At 40.6% G+C, this 25939-nt stretch overlaps 1 protein-coding gene across 16 annotated transcripts in view; it reads right to left on the bottom strand.

The window, feature by feature from the left end:
• RUBCN (rubicon autophagy regulator) overlaps nt 1–25887 on the bottom strand; it is a 64163-nt gene extending 38276 nt beyond the window's left edge. For 12 of the 16 annotated variants that reach the window (XM_038583094.1, XM_038583100.1, XM_038583101.1 and 9 more), the window contains exon 1: nt 15087–15373. In XM_038583094.1, coding sequence (XP_038439022.1) covers nt 15087–15151 — 65 coding nt within the window. In that variant the 5' untranslated portion in view covers nt 15152–15373. Of the gene's footprint in view, nt 1–14667; nt 14815–15086; nt 15375–25445 lie in introns of those variants that run through there. The other 4 variants (XM_038583095.1, XM_038583097.1, XM_038583108.1 and 1 more) reach the window with 3 other exon arrangements.
• Nucleotides 25888–25939: the final 52 nt, after the last annotated feature.

Below are 25939 nucleotides of genomic sequence, written 5' to 3'. Positions count from 1 at the left end.
ATGAGGGCATTTGCTCAAAACCAGAAATATCTTTCCAAATAAAGTAAAAAATGAATTTTTAATCACTATATTTCCATGTACTAAGTACACATACCTGCATACCAATATTATGGTTAAGAATACAAATTTCTCATGACTTCTCCCCATAGTTTTTATGCTAAAATTAATAAAAAATGCTTTGTTTGCACTTGAGCCACTTTGGGACATGCCCCCAAATCAGTCAACTTTTGGCTTATTCTTCTGGACCATGTGAAGTACTGGAGAGGAAAAGTCTAAAAATTGTCATACTGCACACTTTACTTTGCCCTTCCATTTCTTATAAATACTACTCTTTTTACTTTTCAAGGACAGTCATGGGAATAATTTTTTCAGGGAACTTTCACCATAACTATTTTACATCATGTAAATACCTAAAGAAGTAGAAGGGTCCTAAATTGAAATCCTTTCTAATCCTATCAGTATTCAAAACTAACATTTTCTGAGTCATTTTTAAAAGCAGATGAGTATAGTAAAGACAAATAAAATAAAATGAATGAAGCTAGGTCCAGAATAAGAGTGTCCTCTAAAAAGAGAAAGCCAGATAAACCTCAAACTGGTCTTCTGCTCTCAAGGCCTTAACACCAAGAACTTATTCAAACTGGGAGATACCAGGTTTCCTTAACCTTACATTTTTCAACATTCAAGACACCAAACTCACTTGTTCCATTTCTTCCCCAATTTTGCTGAGATATAGTTGACATATTATATTACTTGAAGGTGTATCACATAACAATTTGATATACATACATGTTGTAAAATGATTATCACAATAAACTTACTTAACAATCATCACTTTCACTTCCTAAAGTGACTTTGCATATCTATGTTCTGATTTATATTGATTTATTCTTGTTTTAATTTTTTATTTAAATTCAATTTAGTTAACATATATTCTGTTATTAATTTCAGGGGTAGAATTTAGTGATTCATCTGTTGCATATAACACCCCGTGCTCCAATTTTGTAAATATACTAAAACCCATTTATATAACTTTAAAAGGGTGAATTTTATGTCATGTGAATTGTACCTTAGTAAAACTATTACAAAATTAAAAAGAACTTTTAAAAAATCCTAGCACAAAAAGCATATGATGTACTTCAAAGAAAAATAAAATTCATCTTTTAAAACTGGAAAAAAAAACAAAACAACACCCCGTGCTCATTACATCAAGGTCCTCCTTAATGGCCATCACACAGTTACCCCATCCCCCACCCACCTCTTCTCCAGTCGCCCTCAGTTTGTTTCCTAGAGTTAACTGTCTCTTATGGCTTGCCTCCCTCTCTGTTTCCATCTTATTTTATTTTTCCTTCCCTTCCTCCATGTTCTTCTGTTTGTTTCTGAAACTCCACATATGAGTGAAATCATATAGTATTTGTCATTCTCTGATGAACTTATTTTGCTTATTAGCAAAACATCTAATTCCAACCATGTCTTTGCAAATGGCAAGACTGCATTCTTTTTGATGACTGAGTAATATTTCTGATTTATTCTTGATCTTAAAAGCTTAACTGTATGGGCAGCCCGGTGGCTCAGCGGTTTGGCACTGCCTTCAACCCAGGGTGTGGTCCTGGAGACCCGAAATCGAGTCCCACGTCAGGCTCCCTGCATGAAATGGAGCCTGCTTATACCTCCGTCTGTGTCTGTGCCTCTCTCTCTCTCTCTCTCTGTCTCTCATGAATAAATAAAATCTTTTTTTAAAAAAAAAGCTTAACTGTCAAAAAACATCATGATAAATTCTGAAAGCAAATACCAAGTACCCTAACATCCTAAGGCTTTGATTCCAAAATTATGTAAAGAGCATTGGAATCCTAGAAACCTAAGCATTCAGATCTACTACCAACTTCTGGACAAAGCTAAGGAACTTTATTTCCCCACACTATAGTGTCCCTAAGATACCAAAACTACAAAAGAATGTGGCTCTTATTCTAAGATATAAGAATATAAACGACATAAATCACTTATATTTGTTGTATGCTCATACAGAATAAAGGTAAACTTAAAAAATTTTATAAAACGCAACACCAAAAATATAAATGATCAATTAAAAAATGGACACAATACATGAATAGACATTTCTCCAAGAAGACATACAGATGGCCAACAGACATGAAAAGATGCTCAACATCACTCATCATGAGGGAAATGCAAATCAAACCACAGTGAAGGGACACCTGGGAGGCTCAGTTGATTAAGTGTCTGTTTTTGATTCAGGTTATGATCCTCAGGTTCTGGGATTGAGATCCACATCAGGCTCCCTGCTCAACGGGGAGCCTGCTTCTCCCTCTCCTTTGCCTCTCCCCCTGCTTGTGCTCTCTTACTTGTGCTCTAATAAATAAATCAGATCTTAAAAAAAAAAACAACACAATGAGATATCACTCTACACCTGCCAGAATGGCTAAAGTTAAAAATACAAGAAACAACAAGTGTTGGTGAGGAGATGGAATAAAAGGAACTCTCATGCATTGTCAGTAGGAATGCAAAGTGGAGCAGCCACTGTGGAAAACAATATGGAGGTTCCTAAAAAAAATGAAAAATAGAACTACCATATGATCCAGGAATTCCACTACTGGATATTTACCCAAAGAATACAAAAATATTAATTTGAGAAGATATATACAACCCTATATTCATTGCAGCATTATTTACAATAGCCTAATTATGGAATCAGCTCAAGTATCCACTGACAGATGAATAGATAAAGAAGATGTAGTTACATACACACAGAATGGAATATTAGTTGGCCATAAAAAAATCTTGCCATTTATGACAACACAGATGGATCTACAGAGTATAACACTAAATAAAATAAGTCAGCCAGAAAAAGAAAAATACCATATGATTTCACTCATATGTGGAATTTGAGAAACAAAACAAATACAACAACAAAAAGAGACAAGTCAAAAAAGAGACTCTTAATTGAGAATAAACTGATGATTACCAGAGGGGAGGTTAGTGGAAGGAATGGGTGAAATAGGTAAAGGGGATTAAGAGTGCATTTATTGGGATGCCTGAGTGGCTCATTGGTTAAGCGCCTGCCTTCAGCTCAGGTCGTGATCCTGGAGTCCCAGGATCGAGTCCCACATCGGGCTCCCTGCATGGAGCCTGCTTCTCCCTCTGCCTGTGTCTCTGCTTCTCTCTCTCTCTCAAGAATAAATAAATAAAGTCTTTTTTAAAAAGTGCATTTATCACGATGAGCACTAACACACAGAATTGTTCAATCACTATATTGTATTCCTAAAACTAATATAACAATTGTAGTTAACTATACTAGAATTTTAAAAAGGTAACACTCAAGGTGAAAACAGAAAAGGTACAAGCAAATGTTATTTATTTGAGAGAAAGAGTGCCATGCAAAGGGTGGGGAGGGACAGAAGAAAAGGGAGAGAGAATCCTAAGCAGGCTCCATGCTCAGTGAAGAGCTGGTGCAGGGCTGGATCTCATGACCCTGAGATCATGACCTGAGCTGAAATCAAGAGTCAGATGTTTAACCAACTGAGCTACCCAGGTGCCCCACAAATTTTATTTTTTTAAAACAGTGCTATGCCCCAGGTGATATATGGAAGTGTCGAATCACTAGACTGTACACCTGAAACTAATATGACACTATGTAACTAACTGAAATTTATTTATTTATTTTTTAAGAGTTTATTTATTTATTCATATGAGAGAGAGAGAGAGAGAGAGAGAGAGAGAGAGAGAGAGAGAGAGAGGGAGGGAGATGTAGAGAAACAGGCAGAGGGAGAAGCAGGCTCCATGCAGAGAGCCCAACGTGGAACTCGATCCTGGGACCCCAGGATCACGCTCCGGGCTGAAGGCAGCGCTAAACCGCTGAGCCACCAGAGCTGCCCACTAACTGAAATTTAAATAAAAAAGTAAAAAATAAACAAATAAAATAAAAAGTGCTATGCCCTATAACTAACACGATATCACTAAAAATAAGGACGCCTGGGTGGCTCAGTTGTTGGGCGTCTGCCTTCAGCTCAGGGTGTGATCCCAGGATCCTGGGATCAAGTCCAGCATCTGGTTCCCTGCAGGGGGGCCTGCTTCTTCCTCTGCCTGTGTCTCTGCCTCTCTCTCTGTGTCTCTCATGAGTGAATGGATAAAATCTTAAAAAATAAATAAGTAAAAAATTTTCAGAATCACTACAAATAACTGAAATTTATGACAAACAGTAAATACACAATAAGCAATTGTAAAGTGAGATTCAATCCAAGAAATATATATTAGCATATCTTGGATCCCCAGTGCCCTTTTTAGTCGTACAAGGAAATAGCTTCAACTTATTGGCATATCCCCTCCACAGTGTGCCATTTATCTGCAATGACTTGTGGTATCTACCTGAAATCAAGACTGAAGGTCAGGTTGTCCCAAGTCAGATAATGATTTGATCCCTGAAATGTGAAGAAAGGTATGTGACATCTAAATGGTGGAATATCAGGAAACCATTAAAATTTCTGATTAAGAACAGTTTCCAAAGTTAACGACATGTTAAAGTATACAAGGCAAAGGGGACGGGGGGAGGGGGATGGGATAACTGGGTGACAGGCACTGAAGAGGGCACATGATGAGATGAGCACTGGGTGTTATACTATATGTCGACAATTTGAAATTAAATGAAATACCTTTAAAACAAAGTATAAAAGGCAGAAAATAAAATTATATTTATGATCTCACATAAAAATACTGAGAGAAGGGGATCCCTGGGTGGCTCAGCAGTTTAGCGCCTGCCTTCGGCCCAGGGTGTGATCCTGGAGACCCAGGATCGAGTCCCACATGGGGCTCCCTGCATGGAGCCTGCTTCTCCCTCTGCCTGTGTCTCTGCCTCTCTCTCTGTGTGTCTCTCATGAATAAATAAATAAAAATTTAAAAAAATACTGAGAGAAATAAGAGATATGTAATAGTTACCTCTGGTTCTATGAGGGAAGTATAGAGAAACTGTTTAGCTCTTCTTAAACAGTTCTAGCAATTCAAGAAAGATCAGTAATCTAAAAAATGTTAGGAGCAAACAAGAGGCTGGAAAGTACCATCAAGGATTTTTTAAATACCAAAGTGGCAAGGGCATCTTGTGCTGAAAGACTGTGGTCAGGCAAACACCTGGGAATTTTAATACCAAAAAACACTCCCTGAAAAGAAGCAGTAAGTTCCTTCTTTAAAGTAGAGGAAAACATAGTTAAGTGAAATAATTATTGGTAACACTTAAGTAGCCAAGAGACTACCACATTTATGTTTAATTTTCTTCTTATCTGGCTCCATATTTTCTGGATTTAATTATACAGTGTTTAACTTATAGAGTATGCAGTTAAATATTTATGATGTTAAGTAAATAATATGCTTATAGAAAAAACATGCTTGGGACGCCTGGGTGTTGAGCTCAGTGGTTGAGTGTCTGCCTTCGGCTCAGGTCATGATCTCAAGGTCCTGGGATCAAGTCCTGCATTAGGCTCCCCACAGAGAGCCTACTTCTCCCTCTGCCTATGTCTCCACTTCTCTGTGTCTCTCATGAATAAATAAAATCTTTAAAACAAACAAAAAACGCCATACTTGATGTTATTATAGTCTCTCAGCTCTGGGGGACCTAGGAAAATCTAACCATTGGATAGTCCCATCTCTTTAATGGCTGACAGCAGAATCTTAATGTCTAGGAGGGAATAAGTAGTATTCCTAGACATGCCTGTAACTCCAAATCTATTCAACAAAGACATCATCAATTATACAACATTAGAGTGATATCAAATTTATTGAATTTCAACAATGAGCAGATTTACCAAAAGGGAAATCCCTTGTCAGAAACCTAACCACTGAGTATGTAACCCCTCCATATGGAGTTCAAAAAGTCTCCATCATGTAGCCCCAATCTAAATACCAACTTTCCCACTCAGTACTCCTCAATTTGAAATAGTCTCTCTCCTTATGAAACTCTATTATAAACATGCCAACCTCATTACCTACTTCCATGATTTTATTTATGCAGACTTTTCCACTTAAAGGCTTCTCTTCTTGTCTCATTCAGGGATTTAGGTTCAGCTCTAGTTCAACCTTCTCCTAAGGAGTTCTAAATAATCTGACCAGCTATAATTCCTTTGTTAGAAACCTCATAATAAATGCTGTCAATATACCATTCCTCCTGATGATCCTTTAAAAAAATTGCTGTTTTTATTGAATGTGGTTTGTTTCCTGAAGGACAGAGATTGTATCTTTTCTATTTCTTTTGTGCTTTAATAAGGAGGGAGGGGCTCCTGGGTGGCTCAGTGGTTGAGCGTCTGCCTTTGGCTCAGGTTGTAATCCTGAGGTCCTGGGATAAAGTCCCACATCGGGTTCCCTGCAGGAAGCCGGCTTCTCCCTCTGCCTATGTCTCTGCCTCTTTCTGTGTGTCTCTCATGAATAAACAAATAAAATCTTAAAAAAAAAATAAGAAGGAAGTAGAAAATGTCATGCATCAGAAAGAGAACAAGGTTCATAGTCAGGGCAACCTAAATTTGAATCCTAGATCTCCACAAACTAGCTATGCATCCTTTGGTAAGCCATTTAAATTCTTTAAGCTTCAGTTCCTTCAGTGTAATTGATGATCTATAGGAAGCATCATCACAGAGTACATAATAATATTCCTTCTCTTTTCTCTGTCCTTTTCCCTCTTTGAATTTCCATTGCATAAGTATAATAAATCCAACTATATCAGAAGGGGCACCTGAATAAAATCTTACCCACTCTGCCTCAGAGAAAAATCTACCAAAAACTATCTAGGATTGGACAGTCTGCAACACAAATTAAGACTTGTCATTGTGCTCTGCATCTAAAGAATATCTCAACTGTTTTTAAACTAGGGTCAAGTCTCCTCTCAGTAAGCACAGATTCCAAGGCCTGATTATGCTCAGGGTACTCTTGTTGATACAGGAAAGCTAGGAAGACTTCCTCAGATTTGGAGGTACCTTGTATATAACAGAGACTCAAATCTGCTTACTTGATAGAATGGTAGAAACATAAGCTTTTATTGCAAAACAATAAAGTTAATTTCATGAGTCATAGAAGAAAGCCAATCTCATTACCTTACAGTCACATCTTATGTTGTCTGGGTAGCAGGGTGCTTTATAAGCAAGGTAAAGGAGACACACCACCACCCCTTCCATAGCAAAGGCACAGGAGGAAAGACAGTGCTTCAGTTGTCTCCAGTTTCAGGGATACTATTTTAGGGTAAAAGCTAATCATCATTACAACTAAAACTAGATTATCTTAAATATTGCTGAGGCAAAGAAAGAGCAAAAGAACATTTAAAAATCATCTTTATTTATTTTTTAATTTTTTAAAGATTTTATTTATTCATTAGAGACACAGAGATAGAGAGAGGCACAGACACAGGCAGAGGGAGAAGCAGGCTCCATGCAGGAAGCCTGACGTGGGACTTGATCCTGGGACTCCAGGATCACCGTGGGCCGAAGGCTGCGCTAAACCGCTGAGCCACTGGGGCTGCCCTAAAAAAATCATTTTTAAAAGAGGACAGAATCGGGGCACCTGGGTGGCTCAGTGGTTGAGCATCTGCCTTTGGCTCAAGATGTGATCCCAGGGTCCTGGGATCGAGTCCCACATCAGATTCTGTGCAGGGAGCCTGCTTTTCCCTCTGCCTGTGTCTCTGCCTTTTTCTCTCATGAATAAATAAATAAAATCTTTAAAAAAATAAATGACAGAATTAATATTAAACAGATATGAACTAAAAATAAAAGTCAATGAAATAAACTCAACTATTTAAAACAAAATAGCCAATCAAACAAAAAGGCAAGCAGAAATTATGATATTACATCACGGTTGCATTCAAGGCAAGAATCATTAAAAAAGACAAGTCATAATGAAGAGATAGCTCTCACTAATTTTTATGTATCTAATAACATGGCCTCAAAATATATACAACAGGGGCGCCTGGGTGGCTCAGTCGGTTAAATGGTTGACTCTTGATTTCAACTCAGATCATGATCTCAGAGTCCTGAGATCCAGCCCCAAGTTGGGCTCTGTGCTCAGTGGGGAGTCAGCTTGAGATTCTCTCTCTCCTTCTGCCCCTCCCCACCCTGTGTGTACACTTGCATATGCACACTCTCTCTCAAGTGAACAAAACGTTTTTAAAATACACATATATATGAAAGAACACATACAAAACAAAAACTGCAGAAAACATAAAAAGAAAATTGAGGGGCACCTGCCTGGCTCAGTCAGTGGAACATGGGATTCTTGATCTGAGGGTTATGGGTTCAAGCCCCACTTTGGATGTGGAAAATTACTTAAAAAATAAAATCTTAAAAAATGAAAACTGAAAATAGAAAAGAAAAAACAATGGTAATGGGAGATTAATTTTCAGATCATGAAAACCAAAAGTAAAAAAGTGATTAGAAAAGCTAAATAGTATTACATATAATAAAGTTGTTCTTTAAATCTAGAAAGTTACATCCTGAAGAACACTTTTTTTAAAGCACAGAACATTCACAAAAACTAGCCTTGTACTAAGGTACACACAGTAAAAAAAGTCAATCAATCCTCCAAAGCAGTACAGGAATATTCTCTGACCCAAGAGCAGTAAGACAGTGAGTGGGCAAATGGGCAGCCCAGGTGGCTCAGCGGTTTAGTGCTGCCTTAGGCCCAAGGCGTGATCCTGGAGACCCGGGATTGGGTCCCACATCGGACTCCTGGCATGGAGCCTACTTCTCCCTCTGCCTGTGTCTCTGTCTCTCTCTCTGTCTATCATGAATAAATAAATAAAATCTTTAAAAAAAAAAGTGAGCAAATAACAAAAATAGAACAAATAAGTAAAAAAAAAGAAAAAAAAAACACCTGGAAATTTTAAAACTCTCAAAGGACTCTTGAGGAGGCAAAAATAAAAGTCATGGTACTGAAGGGGGTGGAGAGTGAATGACGTTATGGATCTTAAAGCTTTCTTTGCAAAAGCTTCCAAGTGAGTCATAGACAGTCATAGACTGTCTTAGAATCTTTTAGAAATTATGGGATTCTGCTATTTTCTAATTTAAAAAAAACCAATCATCTCTTCACTCCTACAATCTAGCAGGTTTTCTGTGAATTTCATGGCCCTACAAATTTTGAGGATAGTTTGTCAAGTCCCTAGTCACTAATAATTTATGATTTCCTTTAAATAATCATCTCTCCTCTCAATCAAATGTGGGTTAAACTTCAAATGAGACTGATGCAGAGGAATTAAAAACATATAAGCATGACCTAGTTGTTTCCTGAAAAACTCAGATTTAAATCTGTAACAGATTTGTTCAATTGAACTTTCTGATTCTAGAAATTCTATGTGTGCTGTCCAATACAGCAGCCCCTAGCCACACTGGCCATTAAGCATGTGAAATCTGGTTAGCATGACTAAAGAACTGAAATTTTAAATTTTATTTAATTTTGATTAATTTAAACTTAAATTGCCACATGTGGCTGGTGGCTACTATGTAGGACACAGCTGGTCTATAATCATTCAGGTAGGCTGGTGAAATTTAGGGAGGAAAGATTACAAAACACACACAAAACGATTCCTTTTAATAAGTGGTAAAGCAGCTATAAAAAACAAAACAGAGGTGCCTAGGTGGTACAGTTGGTTAAGCAGCTGACTCTTGTTTTGGCTCAGGTCATGATCTTAGAGTCCTAGGATCAAGCCCCATATCAGACTCTGGGCTTAGAGCAACGTATGCTTCAGAATTCTCTCCCTCAGCCCTTTCCCCAGCTTGCTTGTTCTCTCGCTCTCTAAAATAAATGGTTAAGTCTTAAAAAAAAAAAAAAAAAAAAAAAAAAAAAGCACAGGAAGAGCTGTCGGGAGGATAGATATTGAGAAAAGCTTCAGTTTAGGGTTCTTGCTGTTTGCTGATAGGCCTCCCTCTGCTGGGTTCTGACAATAGCATTTTTCCTCCAAAGCTTCAAGGGTATATTGGAGGGGGGAGCAGTGGGCAATGGGGGTAGGTGTACTAATAACTGGACTAGCAGTAGGGATTGCTCAAAAATTATTTGATCCTCCTGCTTTACTTACTAGTTCTATATAAACTGTCAACCCTTAGCATGGTTAAAGAAAAAAAGAGACAGAAAGGGAAGAAAATAGAAAATGAAGATAAATGTAAAAAAGTAAAAACGAGGACAGCCCAGGTGGCTCAGCGGTTTATACTGCCTTCAGCCCAGGGCGTGATCCTGGAGACCTTGGATCGAGTTCCACGTCAGGCTCCCTGTGTGGAGCCTGCTTCTCCCTCTGCCTGTGTCTCTGCCTCTCTCTCTCTCTCTCTGTGTGACTATCATAAATAAATAAAAAAATTAAAAAAAATATCTTTAAAAAAAAAACTTAAAAAAAAAAGTAAAAGTGGATACGGAGAAAGGGGAAAAAAGAGGCCCTTCCAATGGCAACAGTACCACTGGCACCTGCCCAACTATAAGAGGCATGACCAAATGGTTAACGTTTCCATTCCTTGAATAAATATTCATTGAACATCGATCATGTTTGGCACTGTGCTGGGCGCTGGGCTTACAGTGGTTAAAGGGGAAAAGTCCCCATTTTCCAAGGTATTCAGAATGAAAAGGAGGAAATGAGCACCTACATAACTATGCTATGCAGAGAGAAGTGCTCCAAAGAGAAAAGGAGGAGGGCAGGTCAAGGATGCCTTCTAAAGGAGCATTATTTACAAGATGACTAATAGCCTTCCAGGCAAAGGAGGAGAGAGTGCAGGGAAGGTGGAGAAGCAAGAATGAGAATGGTGGGGAAGGACCTGTAAGAGTGAGTGAATGCCATGGTTTTGTAACTGGGAACTTTGTAGAGATTAAAGTACAGATTAAATGTCAGAGAAGAGTTTTGACTATTTTCTATTTTCAATAAGAAAGGACTGAACTTTTCTGAGCAAAATACTAGAGTAACTTTATTTCTGAAAAACTAACATGGTGGAAAAAAAAATTAACGTGGTGGCAGTGTGGCAGATGTTTGGAATTAGGGTCAGAGTTCAGACTGGGAGGGCCTGAGTCCACAATGAGAGATAGAGATAATAAGGGTCCTCGATGAATATATTGTTTATATGTTCCCTTCTTTTGGTAACAGAATCCTCCTTTTCCACAGGCGAAGCACCCCTCTGCCAATTACTCTGGTCCATGAAGTTCCAAGAAAGTATATCCTTGCTTCAGGATCTAGGGTTGGACACATAAGTTAGGCCTGACTGAGCAGCATAGTCCATACCCTGATTATAAAAAAGGGAACATAACTCAGGTCAGTCCAAAAATAGCCTCCAAATTTTTGCTTGTTTTACCTATTGGGATTGCTTTTGTTCTGTTTTTTAAATTTTATTTAGTTTTGTGTTGGTTGGGATCTTAAACTTGAAGTTGCTTCAGGTTATCCTGTAGAAAAGTCTGCCTGAGAATGAAGCTACCACATAGAGAAGAGGAGCCCATGGATAGGGACAAATTCTTGTTTAAGCACCTACATTTGGTCATGCCTGAAGCAATGCTATACTCCCTGGATATTTTAGTAATATAAGCAAATATATTTGGAAGTGGAGAAAAAAAATAAAGCTTCCAGAGAAAAATCAAGAACAAAATTCATAGGACCTGGTAATTGCTTGGATATGGAAAATGAAAAAGAAAATATCAAATTTCACTTTGAGGCTTCTGGGTTTGCTGAAAGAAAGATGCTATTAACTGAGATAGAGAACAGAGGATGAAAAGGTTTTAGCCAATGGACTGAGCTCAGTTTGGAGATATTAAAAAGTATTTTAATACTTGAATTTTGACTCTAACTGGATCCTTGCACAAGGAAACTGCATATAGCTGGCTTCCAAGTTCAGACTACATAGCCCAAGGCAATCTGGAGTAGCAGAGCAATGTTAGAAAATTCATTCCTTTTATTGTTTATGAGTTTCAACAGACAACCTCTAAACAATTGACATTTACTACCTGACTAAAGAAAGAGAAGCACCATCTCTAAGCAGTATAGCATTTTGCTAGAGTGATTACCTAGCTAGATGAAAATTAAGGGAACCCACGAAATAACTACACTCCAAGGATAAAGTGAAAAGCTAGGCTAACACCTCAATCCTCAGTGTGCTGAACACAAAGGAGCCATGGAAGAAGGAAGAACAAGCTGTACAACTGAAAAAAACATCCAAAAAAGCACACACTCCCCTTATTTCAAGAAAACTGGGGAGGGGACAAAAGTAGACATTTTTTGCACTTAGTACATACCAGGCACTCTACGCGGAGGTTCACGCACATTATCTTATCAACACCTCACAACTTACTAGTTAGGAAGGCATTATTTTTCCCACTAAAATGGATGAGCCAAATTAAGCAGTAGAGCTAGGATTCAAATGGAGGTCTCTCTGGCTTTTAAGGCTTATACACATTTCACTACATCAACTACTTTCAGAAAATATGTTAAGCTTATCCTTTATATATAAAAAGGATGCCATCTCATCATGAAGATTTTTTTTTGCATTGAGTATTTTATTGACCGTAGAAAGTCAGGTTAGTAATGACCCAACCACAATGCCTCAATTCTCAGGCACAGGTATGTATATGACAGTTGTCTTATTTGGAGCTGAGACCTTTGGTGCCATGAAACCTCATTAAAGAACACAGTCTCAAAAACAACAACAACAACAAAAAACAAAACAAAACAAAAAAAAAAACCACATTCTCAGTTAACCAGCCATCAACAAAGAGTAGGCTATAGCAACAATACCAGTGACCTTGTGGTGATAATCCCACTGCAGAAATTAAAATTTCTTAAAGGTTTTATTTATTTATTCATGAGAGACACAGAAAGAGAGAAAGGCAAAGACACAGGCAGAGGGAGCAGCAGGCTCCATGCAGGGAGCCTGATGCGGGACTCGATCCGGGGTCTCCAGGATCACGCCCTGAGCCAAAGGCACATGCTCAATCACTGAGCCACCCAGGTGTCCTCAGAAATTAAATTTTGACTAGAGTTGCTTGGTTAAGAGGCAAGCATTGGAGGGGCGCCTGGGTGGCTCAGACAGCTGAGCAACCCACTCTTAGTTTCGGGTAAGGTTGTGGGATCGAGCAAAGTGTCATGTTGGGCCCTACACTCGGAGGGGACTCTGCTTGGGATTTTTGCCCTCTCCCTCTGCCCCCTCCTCTTGGTCATGTGAGCTCTTTCTCTCTCTTTCAAGTGAGTAAATAAATCTTTTTTTTTTTTTTTTAAAGAGGCAAGCATAGAAAAAATAATAGAAAGATATACCTGCAAAGGAGCTGTCCTACTGGCCTGAATGACTGGCAAAGAATGCCATAAAGCTCACTATCTTATATATTTCTTTGTCCCAATATATTAGCATAATAGGAGGCAGCAGAGTATGTGTATTAAAAGTGCAGAATCTGGAGCCAAATTGCTTGGGCTTGAATCCCAGTTCCACCAGGATTCACTGTATGAACTTGTCAAGTTATCTGTCCTGTTCATGTCTCAGCTTCCTCATCCATTAAATGGCGATAACAGTAATAGCTGTCTCATATGGTCGTCATGAGGAGTGAATAAATTAATACTTACAAGGCTCTTAAGCAGTGCCTGACATGTGAGAAATAAGTATTTGTTTAAACACATTAAATAAATAACCCAGCTAGATGTCCAGCTAGATGGGGAGGAAATGTGAACTTGAATTTCCAACCCAGCCTGTCCCACATGACCTGGTAAAAGGAAAAAAGGAAAATGAACCAAAAACCCTTTTGAGAATGTATATGGGGCTTTTACATGAAGCACTTGACAGACATCTGGAGGAAGAATAAATAGCCAAATATGCATAAGCAGAAACTGAACCATGGAAAAGAGAAGTAAGACGTTCAGTTTCACTGAACTCATCATTCATGCATCTCAAGCAGGAGCCGGGTCTTGTCAGTCCTCGTCTTGTACAGCAGGCCACGGGCTAACCGTGCACAACATAAAAAAAGGAGTCAAATTTAAGAACAGCCAGGTCTTCACCTGGGCACAACATCTCATTAATTTCCTGCTGACGCAAACCCTAAATCTGGGAGGCACCTCGACTGGGAATAAGTCGCCGTTTGAGTCAAAGTAGTTTGTAGATGGGCAGCCCGGGTGGCTCAGCGGTTTAGCACCTGCCTGCAGCCCAGGGCGTGACCCTGGGGTCCTGGGATCGAGTCCCACGTCGGGCCCCATGCATGGAGCCTGCTTCTCCCTCTGCCTGTGTCTCTGCCTCTCTCTGTGTGTCTCTTATGAATTAAATAAATAAAATCTCTTTAAAAAAAAAAAAAAGGAGGGGACACCTGGATGGCTCAGTGGTTGAGCATCTGCCTGCAGCCCAGGGCATGACCCCGGGGTCCCGGGTCGGGCTCCCTGTGTGGAGCCTGCTTCTCCCTCTGCCTGTGTCTCTGCCTCTCTCTCTCTGTGTGTCTCTCATGAATAGATAAAATCTTAAAAAACAACAACAAAGTAGTTTGTAGAATCTTAAACCGTCCGTTTCTAAAGGGCACGAACTGGGTGACAACCGTTGCATATAAATAAATGCGAAATTGCTTAATCGCATTGTGGGGGAAGGACTGCAGGGTTTTAGGGTGAAAAGGAAACCACAGGGAGAGGCGGGCACCGCACCTGGGGCCTCATCGGCAAGCCCCCCCCGCCCCGCCCCGCCCCACGCCGTGGCCATTACTCACAATCGTCCACTTTCAGACACGGGCCCTCCTCCCGGTCTTCTCGCTCACGCCCGTCGCTGCCTCCGACCCCGAGCTGCTCTCGGGGCGGCCCGTAACGCCCCACCTCTGCGCCCGGGAACGCTCGCAACGCCAGCCTCGTCCCCGCGGGCCCCCCGGGCCGTGCACCGCGCGCCTTTCTCCCACCTGTAGTGTCACCCAGGCTCCCTGCACACCCACCTCCTCCGTGTGGTCCCCACCCTCCGTCACCCTCATCACACCCGCGCCTTCGTCCGTCCTGCATCCCCGTCTTCTCCCAATGTCTTCCCAAACAAGCGGCCCGAAGCAGCCGCCCTGGCGTCCATCGCGGGTGCTCTCCGGACCCCCCGCGCTCCCGGAGGGGCGATGCCCGCGTGGCCCCCGCCGCCCCGCCCCGGGCCCACCTGCTCGCCTCCGGCAGGCGCTCCTCGCAGCCGCCGAGGTCCATTCCCGCGCCCTCGGGTCGCATCCGGGGCTGCGACCGTCGCCTCCTCCCCGAACACAGGCGTCTCTGCCACTTCGTCCCTCGGGGCTCCCGAAGCCCCTCCCCCACCACGGAACCGAGGAGGCACCCTCGGAGGGTGGGCTCAGGGCGCTGCGCTACGCCGGGGCTGACATGACAGCGAGGCGCGGGGACTGCTGTCTCAGCTGCGGTTTCCAGCCCTGCCACCCCCACTTCCGGCTCCGAGAACTACAACTCCCGGCAAGCACTTCGAAAGGCTCCGTCGCTCCCGGCATCCACCGCTCCGTCCAATCCGAGGCCGCGCACGCAGATCCCGGAGGCGTGCTCGCGGCCGTAACCTAGTCCCGGGAACGCGCCCGGGCGTGAACGTCTCCACCTTTGGAACCTGACGGAGGCCGGAGTCTAGGCTAGGAAATAACGCAGGTCTCTCTCTCTCTCTCTCTCTTTTTTTTTTAAGATTTTATTTATTCATGATAGACATAGAGAGAGACAGAGGGAGAAGCAGGCTCCATGCAGGGAGCCCGACGCGGGTCTCTATCCCGGGACCCCGGGGTCACGCCCTGGGCTGCAGGCAGATGCTCAACCACTGAGCCATCCAGGTGTCCCCTCCTTTTTTTTTTTTTTTTTTTAAGATTTTATTTATTTATTCATAAGAGACATACAGAGATAGTAGCAGAGACACAGGCAGAGGGAGAAGCAGGCTCCACGCAGGGAGCTTGACGCGGGACTCGATCCCGAGACCCGGGGTCACGTCCTGCGCTGCAGGCAGGAGCTAACCGCTGAGCCACCCGGGGATCCCCAATAACGCGGCTCTTAACTTCAGCCCGCCCCAGCTTACCTCCCGTCGGTAGTATGTTTAGGGACCCTAAACATTGTAATGAAGAGCTCGCAAACTGAAGAGCACAGGTTGCTTTGGGATCCCAAAGGAAGAGCAGGAGGGGGAAGGGCTTTGGGGGAAGGTTTTCTGCAGAGTTGATGTCAGAGTCGAGTTTCTAAGGATAAGTGTGCATTGGCCAGGAGGAGGAAAGTGGAAACAGTAGCATAAGGAAGCATGCCGGTTTGGGAAGTACTGGTTACCAATTGTAAGAGCTGGGAAGGAGGTGGGGAACAGGATGCTCGGGGTCGGTGAGCTGGCACCCTGGATCAGGACGTGCCATTCTGAGGACTCTGGATTTTACCCTTAGGACAGTTGGGAGCTAATCAAGAAGCGATTTGACCAAACCTGCTTTGAAAACTGCTTCTGACGATGTGGAGAGGGAATGGGGTGTGAACCCTGCCAGAGATCTAAGAGCTGAAGAATGGATAGGAGGGGAGACTGGAAATTCCTATAGAGGCCAAGCAGGCAATGCCAAGGAGCGAAGTGAGCTGCTTGTAGGAAAATGGCAGAAACGCTCTGAGCCGGAAAACTCATCCAAGAAGATAGGTTCTCACCTTTTCTAAAACCAGTGTTGCAAAATGGGCATACAGGCCTGGACTAGAAATTGCTCGATATTCTGCTTTTGCAAGAGAAGGCAGAGTCTGCATTTTTAAGTACGACTTCCAGTTTTTAAATATTGGTGATTTTTTTTTTTTTTTTTTTTTTATCGTAAACATGACACAGGCCAAAAAAAGGTCCGTCTGTAGGCTAAATGTGCCTTTGGGTTACTCGTCTGCAAGTTCCAGGCCTGAAGTAGGATGGTAGGGAGCAAGGAGGCTGAGATTAGTGCAATGGTAAAGCGATAGAATCAGTACTACTCCGTGATGGGGGGATCTAGGTTAGCTCCATGGAAAGCTAATTACTCTATTAAAAATGATATATGGCGGGGATCCCTGGGTGCCCCAGCGATTGAGCACCTGCCTCCTGCCCAGGGCGTGATCCTGGAGTCGGGATTGAGTCCCACGTTGGGCTTCCTGCATGGAGCCTCCTTCTCCCTCTGCCTGTGTCTTTGCCCCTCTCTCTCTCACTCTGTGTGTGTGTGTGTGTCTCTCATGAATAAATAAATAAAATCTTTAAAATATATATATATAGGACGTCTGGGTGGCTCAGTGGTTTAGTGCCGCCTTCGGCCCAGGGCATGATCCTGGACTGGAGACCCGGGATCAAGTCCCACGTCAGGCTCCCTGCACGGAGCCTGCTTCTCCCTCTGCCTGTGTCTCTGCCTCTCTCTCTTTCTCTCTCTATGTCTATCATAAATAAATAAATAAATAAATAAATAAATAAATAAATTTTTAAAAATATTAATATATATATATATATATATAGAGGACTTCTGGGTGGCTCAGCGGTTTAGTGCCGCCTTCGGCCCAGGGAGTGATCCTGGAGACCTGGGATTGAGTCCCACATTGGGGTCCCTGCACGGAGCCTTCTTCTCCCTCTGCCTGTGTCTCTGCTTCTCTCTCTGTGTCTCTCATGAATAAATAAATAAAATCTTCAAAAAAATAAATAAAAATAATATATGACTTCCAGGAATTTTCAGACTTGAGAAAGCTTTTTTTTTGTGAATTAAAAGTGAAACGAAGGAGCTTTCTAATACAAGTTATGATTTCCAGCTTCCATTTATATAAAAAATACTCTTCGTTCAAACTTTCTCATATTTTCCTACTAAAGGGTTATACTTTTTTTTTTTTTTTACAAAGGGGCAATGTTATTGGGATTTCACTGCCTTCTATTTATACAAATGTATGATCTTAATATTTTAGCATATATTGTAATCCCAAATTAATGCCACATGATCTTAGCATATTTACATGAAAGTCAGTCTGCTTTATCAGGAAATTCTAGAACTAAAATTGCAAAAAGTCTCAGTTCTGTAGTAAAAGTTCTCGGAAAAGTTACATCCAAGTCTGGGTTTACATATATTGAAAGCAGTCAGTTAATAAATTGATAATAACCTACATTAGCCATGTGTCCCCCCTCCCATTTTCTGTTTTGCCTCACCCCAGATGGTCATATCCTGAATCTCTGCCTTATGATTACACTACTTTCCTTTATATATGTTTTTTTGCATCAATTTATAGACCTAGAAAGTATTATTTTTAATTTTTGTGTTTTAGCTTTATAAAAAAGGTATTGAGCTGTATTTATTCTTTGGGGCCTTTGTTTTTTTTACTTAATATTACATTGATAAGATTTATTCACATTATCATATGTCACTGTAGTTCATTGATTTTGACTCCTACATAATAGTTCATTATGTGAATACACCAGTTTATTCATGCTGTCTTTGATTGATAGGCATTTGGGTTTCCAGGTTTTTGCTATCATAAATAGTGCTACTATTATTCTTTTACATGTGTCCTCTTGTATATAAACAAAGGTTTCTCCTGGGTACATACCAAGAAGTGAAATTGGTAGGTCATAGGGTTATTTTCTGTTCTAGTTTTGTTTTGAGGGGTGGGTTTATAGATGCAGTTTTCAAAATGACTAATTAGTTAAAAGTCATAACTAATTATAATTAGTTATTTAAAATGACCAAAAATAAAATAAAATAACCAAATGAAAATGGGCCATGCATGGAAAATGAGGAGAGTATGTCATGAACCAAGGATTGTGATTAATCCAATGTTGTGCTTCTGAGGCCCAAATGCAAAAATTGACAAATACGCAAAAAGATCTAGTATGAGGGTTCAATAAGTCACATAAGTGTAATGGCCTTACTTAGTACTGCTTGCTGAAGTAATATGTTAAAAGTCAAAAAACCTGAAGATGTTTGTCTTGATCAATCTGTTTTCAAGATCACTGGGATGCTATTTTCATACAAATAGTAATAGGTCCTAGAGTACCAATGGCAGAAAGCCAAATTGACTCAAGAATCAGTTATTCAAATAATGGATTTTTAAAGCTCATTACATTCACCAATTTGCAAAATTTGGTTTTAAGAAGTAGTCTGCTTTTTATTTCTTATTTAAGTTCAATTTAAGTAACATATATTATTAGTTTCAGGAGTAGAATTTAGTGATTCATCAGTTGCATATAAAATCCCATGCTCATTACATCCTTAATGTCCATATCCCAGTTACCTCATCCCACCGCTTACCTGCCCCTCCAGCAACCCTCAGTTTGTTTCCTAGAGTTAACCGAAACAAACGGTTTGCCTTATGGTTTGCCTTATGGTTTGCCTTAAGGTTTGCCTCCCTCTGTTTTCATCTTAGAAGTATTCTTCTTAAATATATTCAACAAATATCATAGACATGTTTTTTTTTTACTGTATTCACAAAAATTACTCTTAACAGCATTTTAAAAAATACTCAAAATTTAAAAGCTAAGGAATGGCTCCTATTGGTCAAGTCAAAAACAATTTGAGCATCAAAAAGAGGTAATCCACGAAATGTATACATATCAACAGTATCTTCAAAGGCAAGCACTCTTTACCCCTTTTCTTTCTTTCTTTTTTTTTTTTTAAAGATTTTATTTATTTATTCATGGGAGACACACAGAGAGAGGCAGAGACGCAGGTAGAGGGAGAAGCAGGCTCCATACAGGGAGCCAGATGTGGGACTCGATCCCGGGTCTCCAGGATCAGGCCGTGGCCCGAAGGCAGCGCTAAACCGCTGAGCCACCCGGGCTGCCCTACCCCTTGCTTTTCAAAGAGAATTTCTGAACGCAGGATGAGTGAATTTCTATGGAAATTTATATGTACATATAAGTGTGCAAATAATAAATAGAAAAGGGAAGAAAGGAAGGTGGGAGAGGAAGCTGTTTTCTACAGTAGAATGTCAACTAATGAATGCATAGGAATGACAGAAAATCATTATTTTATAATAACAGTGTAATAATTGGATTTATGCAAGAATCATGAATGGATGCTAAAGCCATTAGTGAAATTTGTTCTGAAATGGGATATTTATACCATCTCAAACTATCTCCCCACAAATCATTTACTCATTAGAAATGGAAAAAGAGAGGTATCTTTACAATGGCAGACATAACCTTAAAATCACCAATAAGACAAAATGACATCATGTGCCTCCTAATGTTAAGTTCTGAGGACACAATGTCACTTCCATAGTACTCGTGACGAAAGTGAATAACCTGAATTTAATCACAGGCTAACCATAAGACAAAGTCGAATTGGAGGACAGTCTATATAAGTGCTTTTACTCTTTAAAAATTTTTTTTTAATTTATTTATTCATGACAGAGAGAGAGACATACACACACACACACAGGCAGAGGAAGAACAGGCTCCATGCAGGGAGCCTGATGTGGGACTTGATTCTGGGTCTCCAGGATTATACCCCAGGCTGAAGGTGGCACTAAACCGCTGAGCTACTGGGGCTGCCCTGCTTTCACTCTTCAAAAGTATCATAAAAAAACTAAGAAAAGCTAACAAATTTTATCAGATTAAAGGAGACAAAAGAGGCAGGACAAAGAAATGCAACATGTGAACCTGGATTGGATCCTAGATTGGAAAAAAAGATTGTTATAAAGAATAATTATTTATTAGGATAAATGGTAAAATTTAAACATAGAGTATACATCAGAATAGAATTGCATCAACATTATATTTTCTGGTTTGATCATTTTAGCATACATATATAAAAGAATGTCCTTAGAAATATATTCTATATCATGTCTGCAATTTACTCTCGGATTGTCCAAAAACAACAAATAATAAGAATTATAGCCGTCTTTGTATCTGGATACCAATCTTTCTCCACTTACAATGGGGTTCCATCCTGTTAAACCCATCATGAATTGAAAATATCATTAACTGAAATTGCATTTAATACACTTAACCTACTGAACATCATAACTTAGCCTACCTTAAACATGCTCAGAACACTACCATTATTAGCCTAGAGTTGGTCAAAATCATATAACAAAGCCTATCTAATAATAAAGTGTTGAATATTTCATGTAATGTATTGAATACTGAAAATGAAAAATCAAATGGCTGTATGAGTGCATAATAGAAGTAAATGTATCAGAGAAAGGATCCTCTCCTCAGGGAAAGAGAGATGAGAGTCCAGCCAGGGCTCTTCATCTCAGAACAAGGAGGCCAGGGCAAAGGGAGAAGAAGCATGAGGCAAAGACAGAATGCCTAAAAGCCCATGACTCTAGAATCCTGGCTTTCCAGAACCTTCCTAGACTACCAAACTATCTAGTACAAATCAAGGATATTTTTTAAAGGAAACCATGGTATAAATAAGGAGAAACTATGTGACTTAATAGATTTGTGTAGCTTTAGAAAATTCCACAATTAGTCATTCAGTGAATTGACTAGAATCCTTGGTTGACAGGATGCCTACCCTGACCAGAGAGACAAAGCCTAATAAGGAGTGACCTAGAGATCCAAGCCCTGAGTCCAGGAAGAATGCCCCTTCAATGAAGTTCCCCTGTCTACCCAGAGCAAGCTCTGTAGTCAGAGAAACTGATGGTCAGGGACTTGGAGACCCAGTAATGCCTCCAGCTATGCCTGCAACAGCTATGCCAGATCCAGCTATGGATCTGCTGTACTGCTCTGCTGTCACATTGTGCTATAGCAGTGTCTTGCACATAGCAGGAACTCAAACTCTGAACAAATGAATGAATGAATCCTAAGATTAAAAGGCAGAAGACAAGAACAGCTAGTAAAGCTTAGGACAAAGGAAAAAAGGGCGACACAAAAAGAGGAACAGGAAGCTACAGCAAAGTGGCAAAGAAGAAGCTACTGTGGCAAATGGGGTAGAATGAGAAGAACTGAGCAGAAAAGAAAGACCACTGTGCATACAAGTAAGTTAAGGGAGTTAGGTATAATGATAATAGTTATACCTAATACTATACCTACAGGTGACACAAATTATACCTAATTCCCTTGTTATACCAGTGTAATATAAATTTTATAAATTTACAAAATTACAAAAATCTTTTTCTGAAAGGCAAGCTTTGATACCAAAATCAGACATTACAAGAAATGGAAACTATATATCAGTATCACTCATGAAAAGAAAAACAATATCCTTGACAAAGCATCAGCAAACCAAATCAAGCAATTTATAAAAAGGATCATACACCTTGACCAAGTAGGTTTCTCCTAGAAATGCAAGGGTAGTTCAACATTTGAAAAATAAAATGAAAAAACCCCATTTGGCCATCTCAATAGATGCAGAAAAGATATTAAATAAAATTTGACATTCACTCATGATTAAAATTCTCCACAAACCCAGGAACTTCTTCAACCCGATAAAATACATCTACAAAAAAAGCTAACATGATACTTAACTGTGAAAGATAATCCTTTACCCCTGGGGTTTGTCATGAGCAAAGATCTTTGCTTTCACCTCTCCTTTAAATACAGTACTGGGGATCCCTGGGTGGCGCAGCGGTTTGGCGCCTGCCTTTGGCCCAGGATCGAATCCCACATCAGGCTCCCAGTGCATGGAGCCTGCTTCTCCCTCTGCCTGTGTCTCTGCCTCTCTCTCTCTCTCTCTCTGTGACTCTCATAAATGAATAAAAAAAAATAAAATAAAATAAAAAATAAATAAATACAGTACTGGAGTTCCCAATCAGTGCAATCAGGCAAGCAAAAGAATAAAAGGCATACACATTGGAAACAATTATGCTAAGATAATCTAGATTAAAAAAAGAGTATATACTGTATGATTCTACTTATATAAGATTCTAGAAAATGCAAATTAAACTGTAGGATCAGTGGTTACTTAAGTAGTGGTTGGAGAAAGGATTCTAAAGGAGCACAGGAAAACAGGATGAGAGAGATATTTATTATCCTCTTTACAGTAGTATTTTCGCAGGTCTGTACACTATACACCCATATAAACTACACACTTTAAATTCATGTCTTATTATCTATTAACTGTACCTCAATAAAGCTGAAAAAAGGAGGACTTGGAAGAAATATCAAGCTAATAAAGTTTTAAGAAGTCAGGGACACGTGGGTGGCTCAGTGGTTGAGTGTCTGCCTTGGGCTCAGGTCATGATCCTGGGGTCCTGGGATCGAGTCCTGCATCGGGCTCCCCGCAGAGAGCCTGCTTCTCCCTCTGCCTATGTCTCTGCCTCTCTCATGAATGAATGAATGAATAAATAAATAAATAAATAAATCTTTTAAATCTTTTTTTTAAAGAAGGGTGAAATACATGAATTGTGCTTACCTTTGAAGAGAATATAGATCTCTATGCACACTGAAAAGAGAGCCACAATGTGTGGATAGAAAAGTGTGATGTTAAGGTTGCTGGATTTAGCAGAAATCAAAATATAAGACTCCCAGTTAAATTTGAATTTCAGATAATGAATTATTGTTTAATATAAATATATCCTAAATATTGCATGCAGCATCCTGTAGTAAAGAAATTTGCTGTTTATTGTTTATCTGAAATTCAAATGTAACCAATCTTGTATTTCATCTGGCCATCCTAGACATTGACTTATATATATATATATATATATATATATATATATATATATATATATATATATAGTGTATGAAATCAAGCCTCTAAAAAAGGCAGCCACTTGAAGTCTGTGTTTATCCTGACATAGAGGAAGCTGCTGAACTGCTGTACTCTAGACAATGGACATATGTTCATTGTCCAGCACAGTACTGTACTTATTCACAGTAGGTCCTCAGATTTTTTGTTTGTTTGTTTGTTTTCTGGCTCTGCAAGCTGAATGAAGATAGAGACTGAATCTAACTCTACTAATTATTTTATCCTCAGAGCCTATTACAATGCCTTGTGCTCAATGGATATATGATTAAGTGAACAACTGCCTCTTGTGCTCCAAAAAATGCAGGGTTGACCTTTTAACTCCAGCCCTTGTGGCTGGATGCTCAACCTTTTAGGCCCCAGTTCTGATTTCTCAGTGTCTCCCACCTTTTCAGTGTCTCCACTTTTGCCGTAGGTGTCTCGGGTTGCTGTTTTGTTTTCTAGTACCTTGTGTGCGACTGACCTATCCTTATACAATGCTTATCATTTTCTTGTTTTTGTCTTTGGAATCTGGGTGACTGCTCTGACACTCAAACCTTTAGCCTTTGGGGGAAATCTCAAAGTCTGAAACGCAACAGCTAGGACTGCTTAATGAAATATTGGGCATGTTCCCTTTAAAGTTAAGGAGATTTGGAGTAGAGCTTCAGTTTTTGGGGAGAAGATCAGGATAAAAGGGAATCTTTTGAATCTTTTTTTTTTTTAAGATTTTATTTATTCATGAAAGACACAGAGAGTGGCAGAGACATAGACAGGGAGAGAAGCAGGCTCTATGCAGGGAGCCCGATGCGGGACTCGATCCTGGAACTCCAGGATCACACCCTGAGCCAAAGGGAGATGCTCAACCGCTGAGCCACCCAGGCATCCCCAAAGGGAATCTTTATATATACTGGTGGTGGGTAGGATTTTATACATTTGGGATTTTTATTATCTGTCCTGTAAATACCTGAAGTACAAAATGCATCCAAACTCTAAATGCATTACTTCCCTCCCATAAAATTAAGAACTTAATATTATTTTCTGCAGATTGCTCCCACAAATAAGCAGAGATTATAGAAGTTATTTCTAGGAAGAGAATGATAGTGTGGAGAAACATGTTTCCTGCTTAGAAGATGTTAGAATCCAAGAATAATTAGGTATAATGTATGCGTTTAGTATAACTATTTCTTGTTTTGCAGATGAGTATGAGACCAGGGCAGCCTACCAAGTTCACAGTGCATGACTGAAGCGAATAAAAAAGGTACCACTCAGTAAAACTTAGTTCTCTTATTCTTTTATTTCTATAACCCATTTTCCTTAGTTTTTAGGAGTCAGGAGAGGGGTGGGGGTTGCTGGATGGAATAGTAACAAAATCAAGCACATTGTGCTACTCTCCTTGACATGCCAACTATTGTTCTTGGGGTTTTTTTTTTTACCCTACTTTCTTGTACCCCTTCATAGGTGTGTTTTGGACCGATTCACTCTTCTATGGTTATATTTTTGTCTTAGGTTAAAAATTAAGTACAGGCTACTGTAGTTTTGAGATGCATCAGATCACTGGTTTATTTCTACGCAAAAAGAAATTTTAGGAAGTGGACGGGAGAAGGTGGCAGAGATTTCTAAATGGACAGACAACCTGTCCCAGGCTTTTCCCTTAGATGCAAATGTCTTAGATAGTTTTAAGTTGTTATGAGGGTGATATAACCTAAATGCTTCCATACAAGCACAGTTGTTTTGGAGGAGGAGAAAGAGGTACGAAGAAAGGGAATATCATGTTTTGTAAATGGGGGGGGGGGAGTTCTGCAGGAATTCATAAAATATTTAAGAAGTTTCCCCACAAGATTGATTAGAAAAGCGAATCCTCCTATCAATTGCCAACGCAAATGAGTTCAAGGAAAATGCAAACGAGTAGAGGCACTTACCCCTCTCCTAAGGGAAGATGAGATGGTGTGAAGGTAGCTCGTACCGTGCAAAATGTTTTGAGGGTGCCGGTTGAGAGGCGGTCCGCGTACAGGAACCGGCAGCACCTGCTTTTATTGGCGAGGTGACGCCAGCCCTGTCCCTGCAGCTCTGGCTCTGCATCCCGACGTGGCGACTTCGCCTGTTGCAGGTGGAGGAGCTGCCTGGGAGAGGGGAGCTGGGGCGCAGCTCCGCAGGCGAAGCCGTGCGGGGTTCGTGCTGCCCCCGGGCTTCATGGCAGAGCGTGAAAGGTTCGTGCGCAGCACAGCTTAGGGGGCCTTTCTGACGCAGGACGAAGCGGAAGGACACCGGGCACACAGTCGCGGGGCAGGCACGCGATTCGGTGCAGCGTCGCCCGGTTGGGGCGGAACGGCGGGGAGCGAGCGGAGCCGGCTCGGCCGGCGCCCGGGCAGCGCGTGCAATGCTTCCTCCCGGCCGCCAGGGGCCGCTCGCGCCC

The sequence above is a fragment of the Canis lupus genome, chromosome 33 (assembly GCF_011100685.1).
Source record: "Canis lupus familiaris isolate Mischka breed German Shepherd chromosome 33, alternate assembly UU_Cfam_GSD_1.0, whole genome shotgun sequence".
In the NCBI taxonomy this organism is placed as follows: domain Eukaryota; kingdom Metazoa; phylum Chordata; class Mammalia; order Carnivora; family Canidae; genus Canis; species Canis lupus.
Note: the sequence above shows the minus strand (reverse complement) of the source record. Positions and strands in the feature narration are given on the sequence as shown.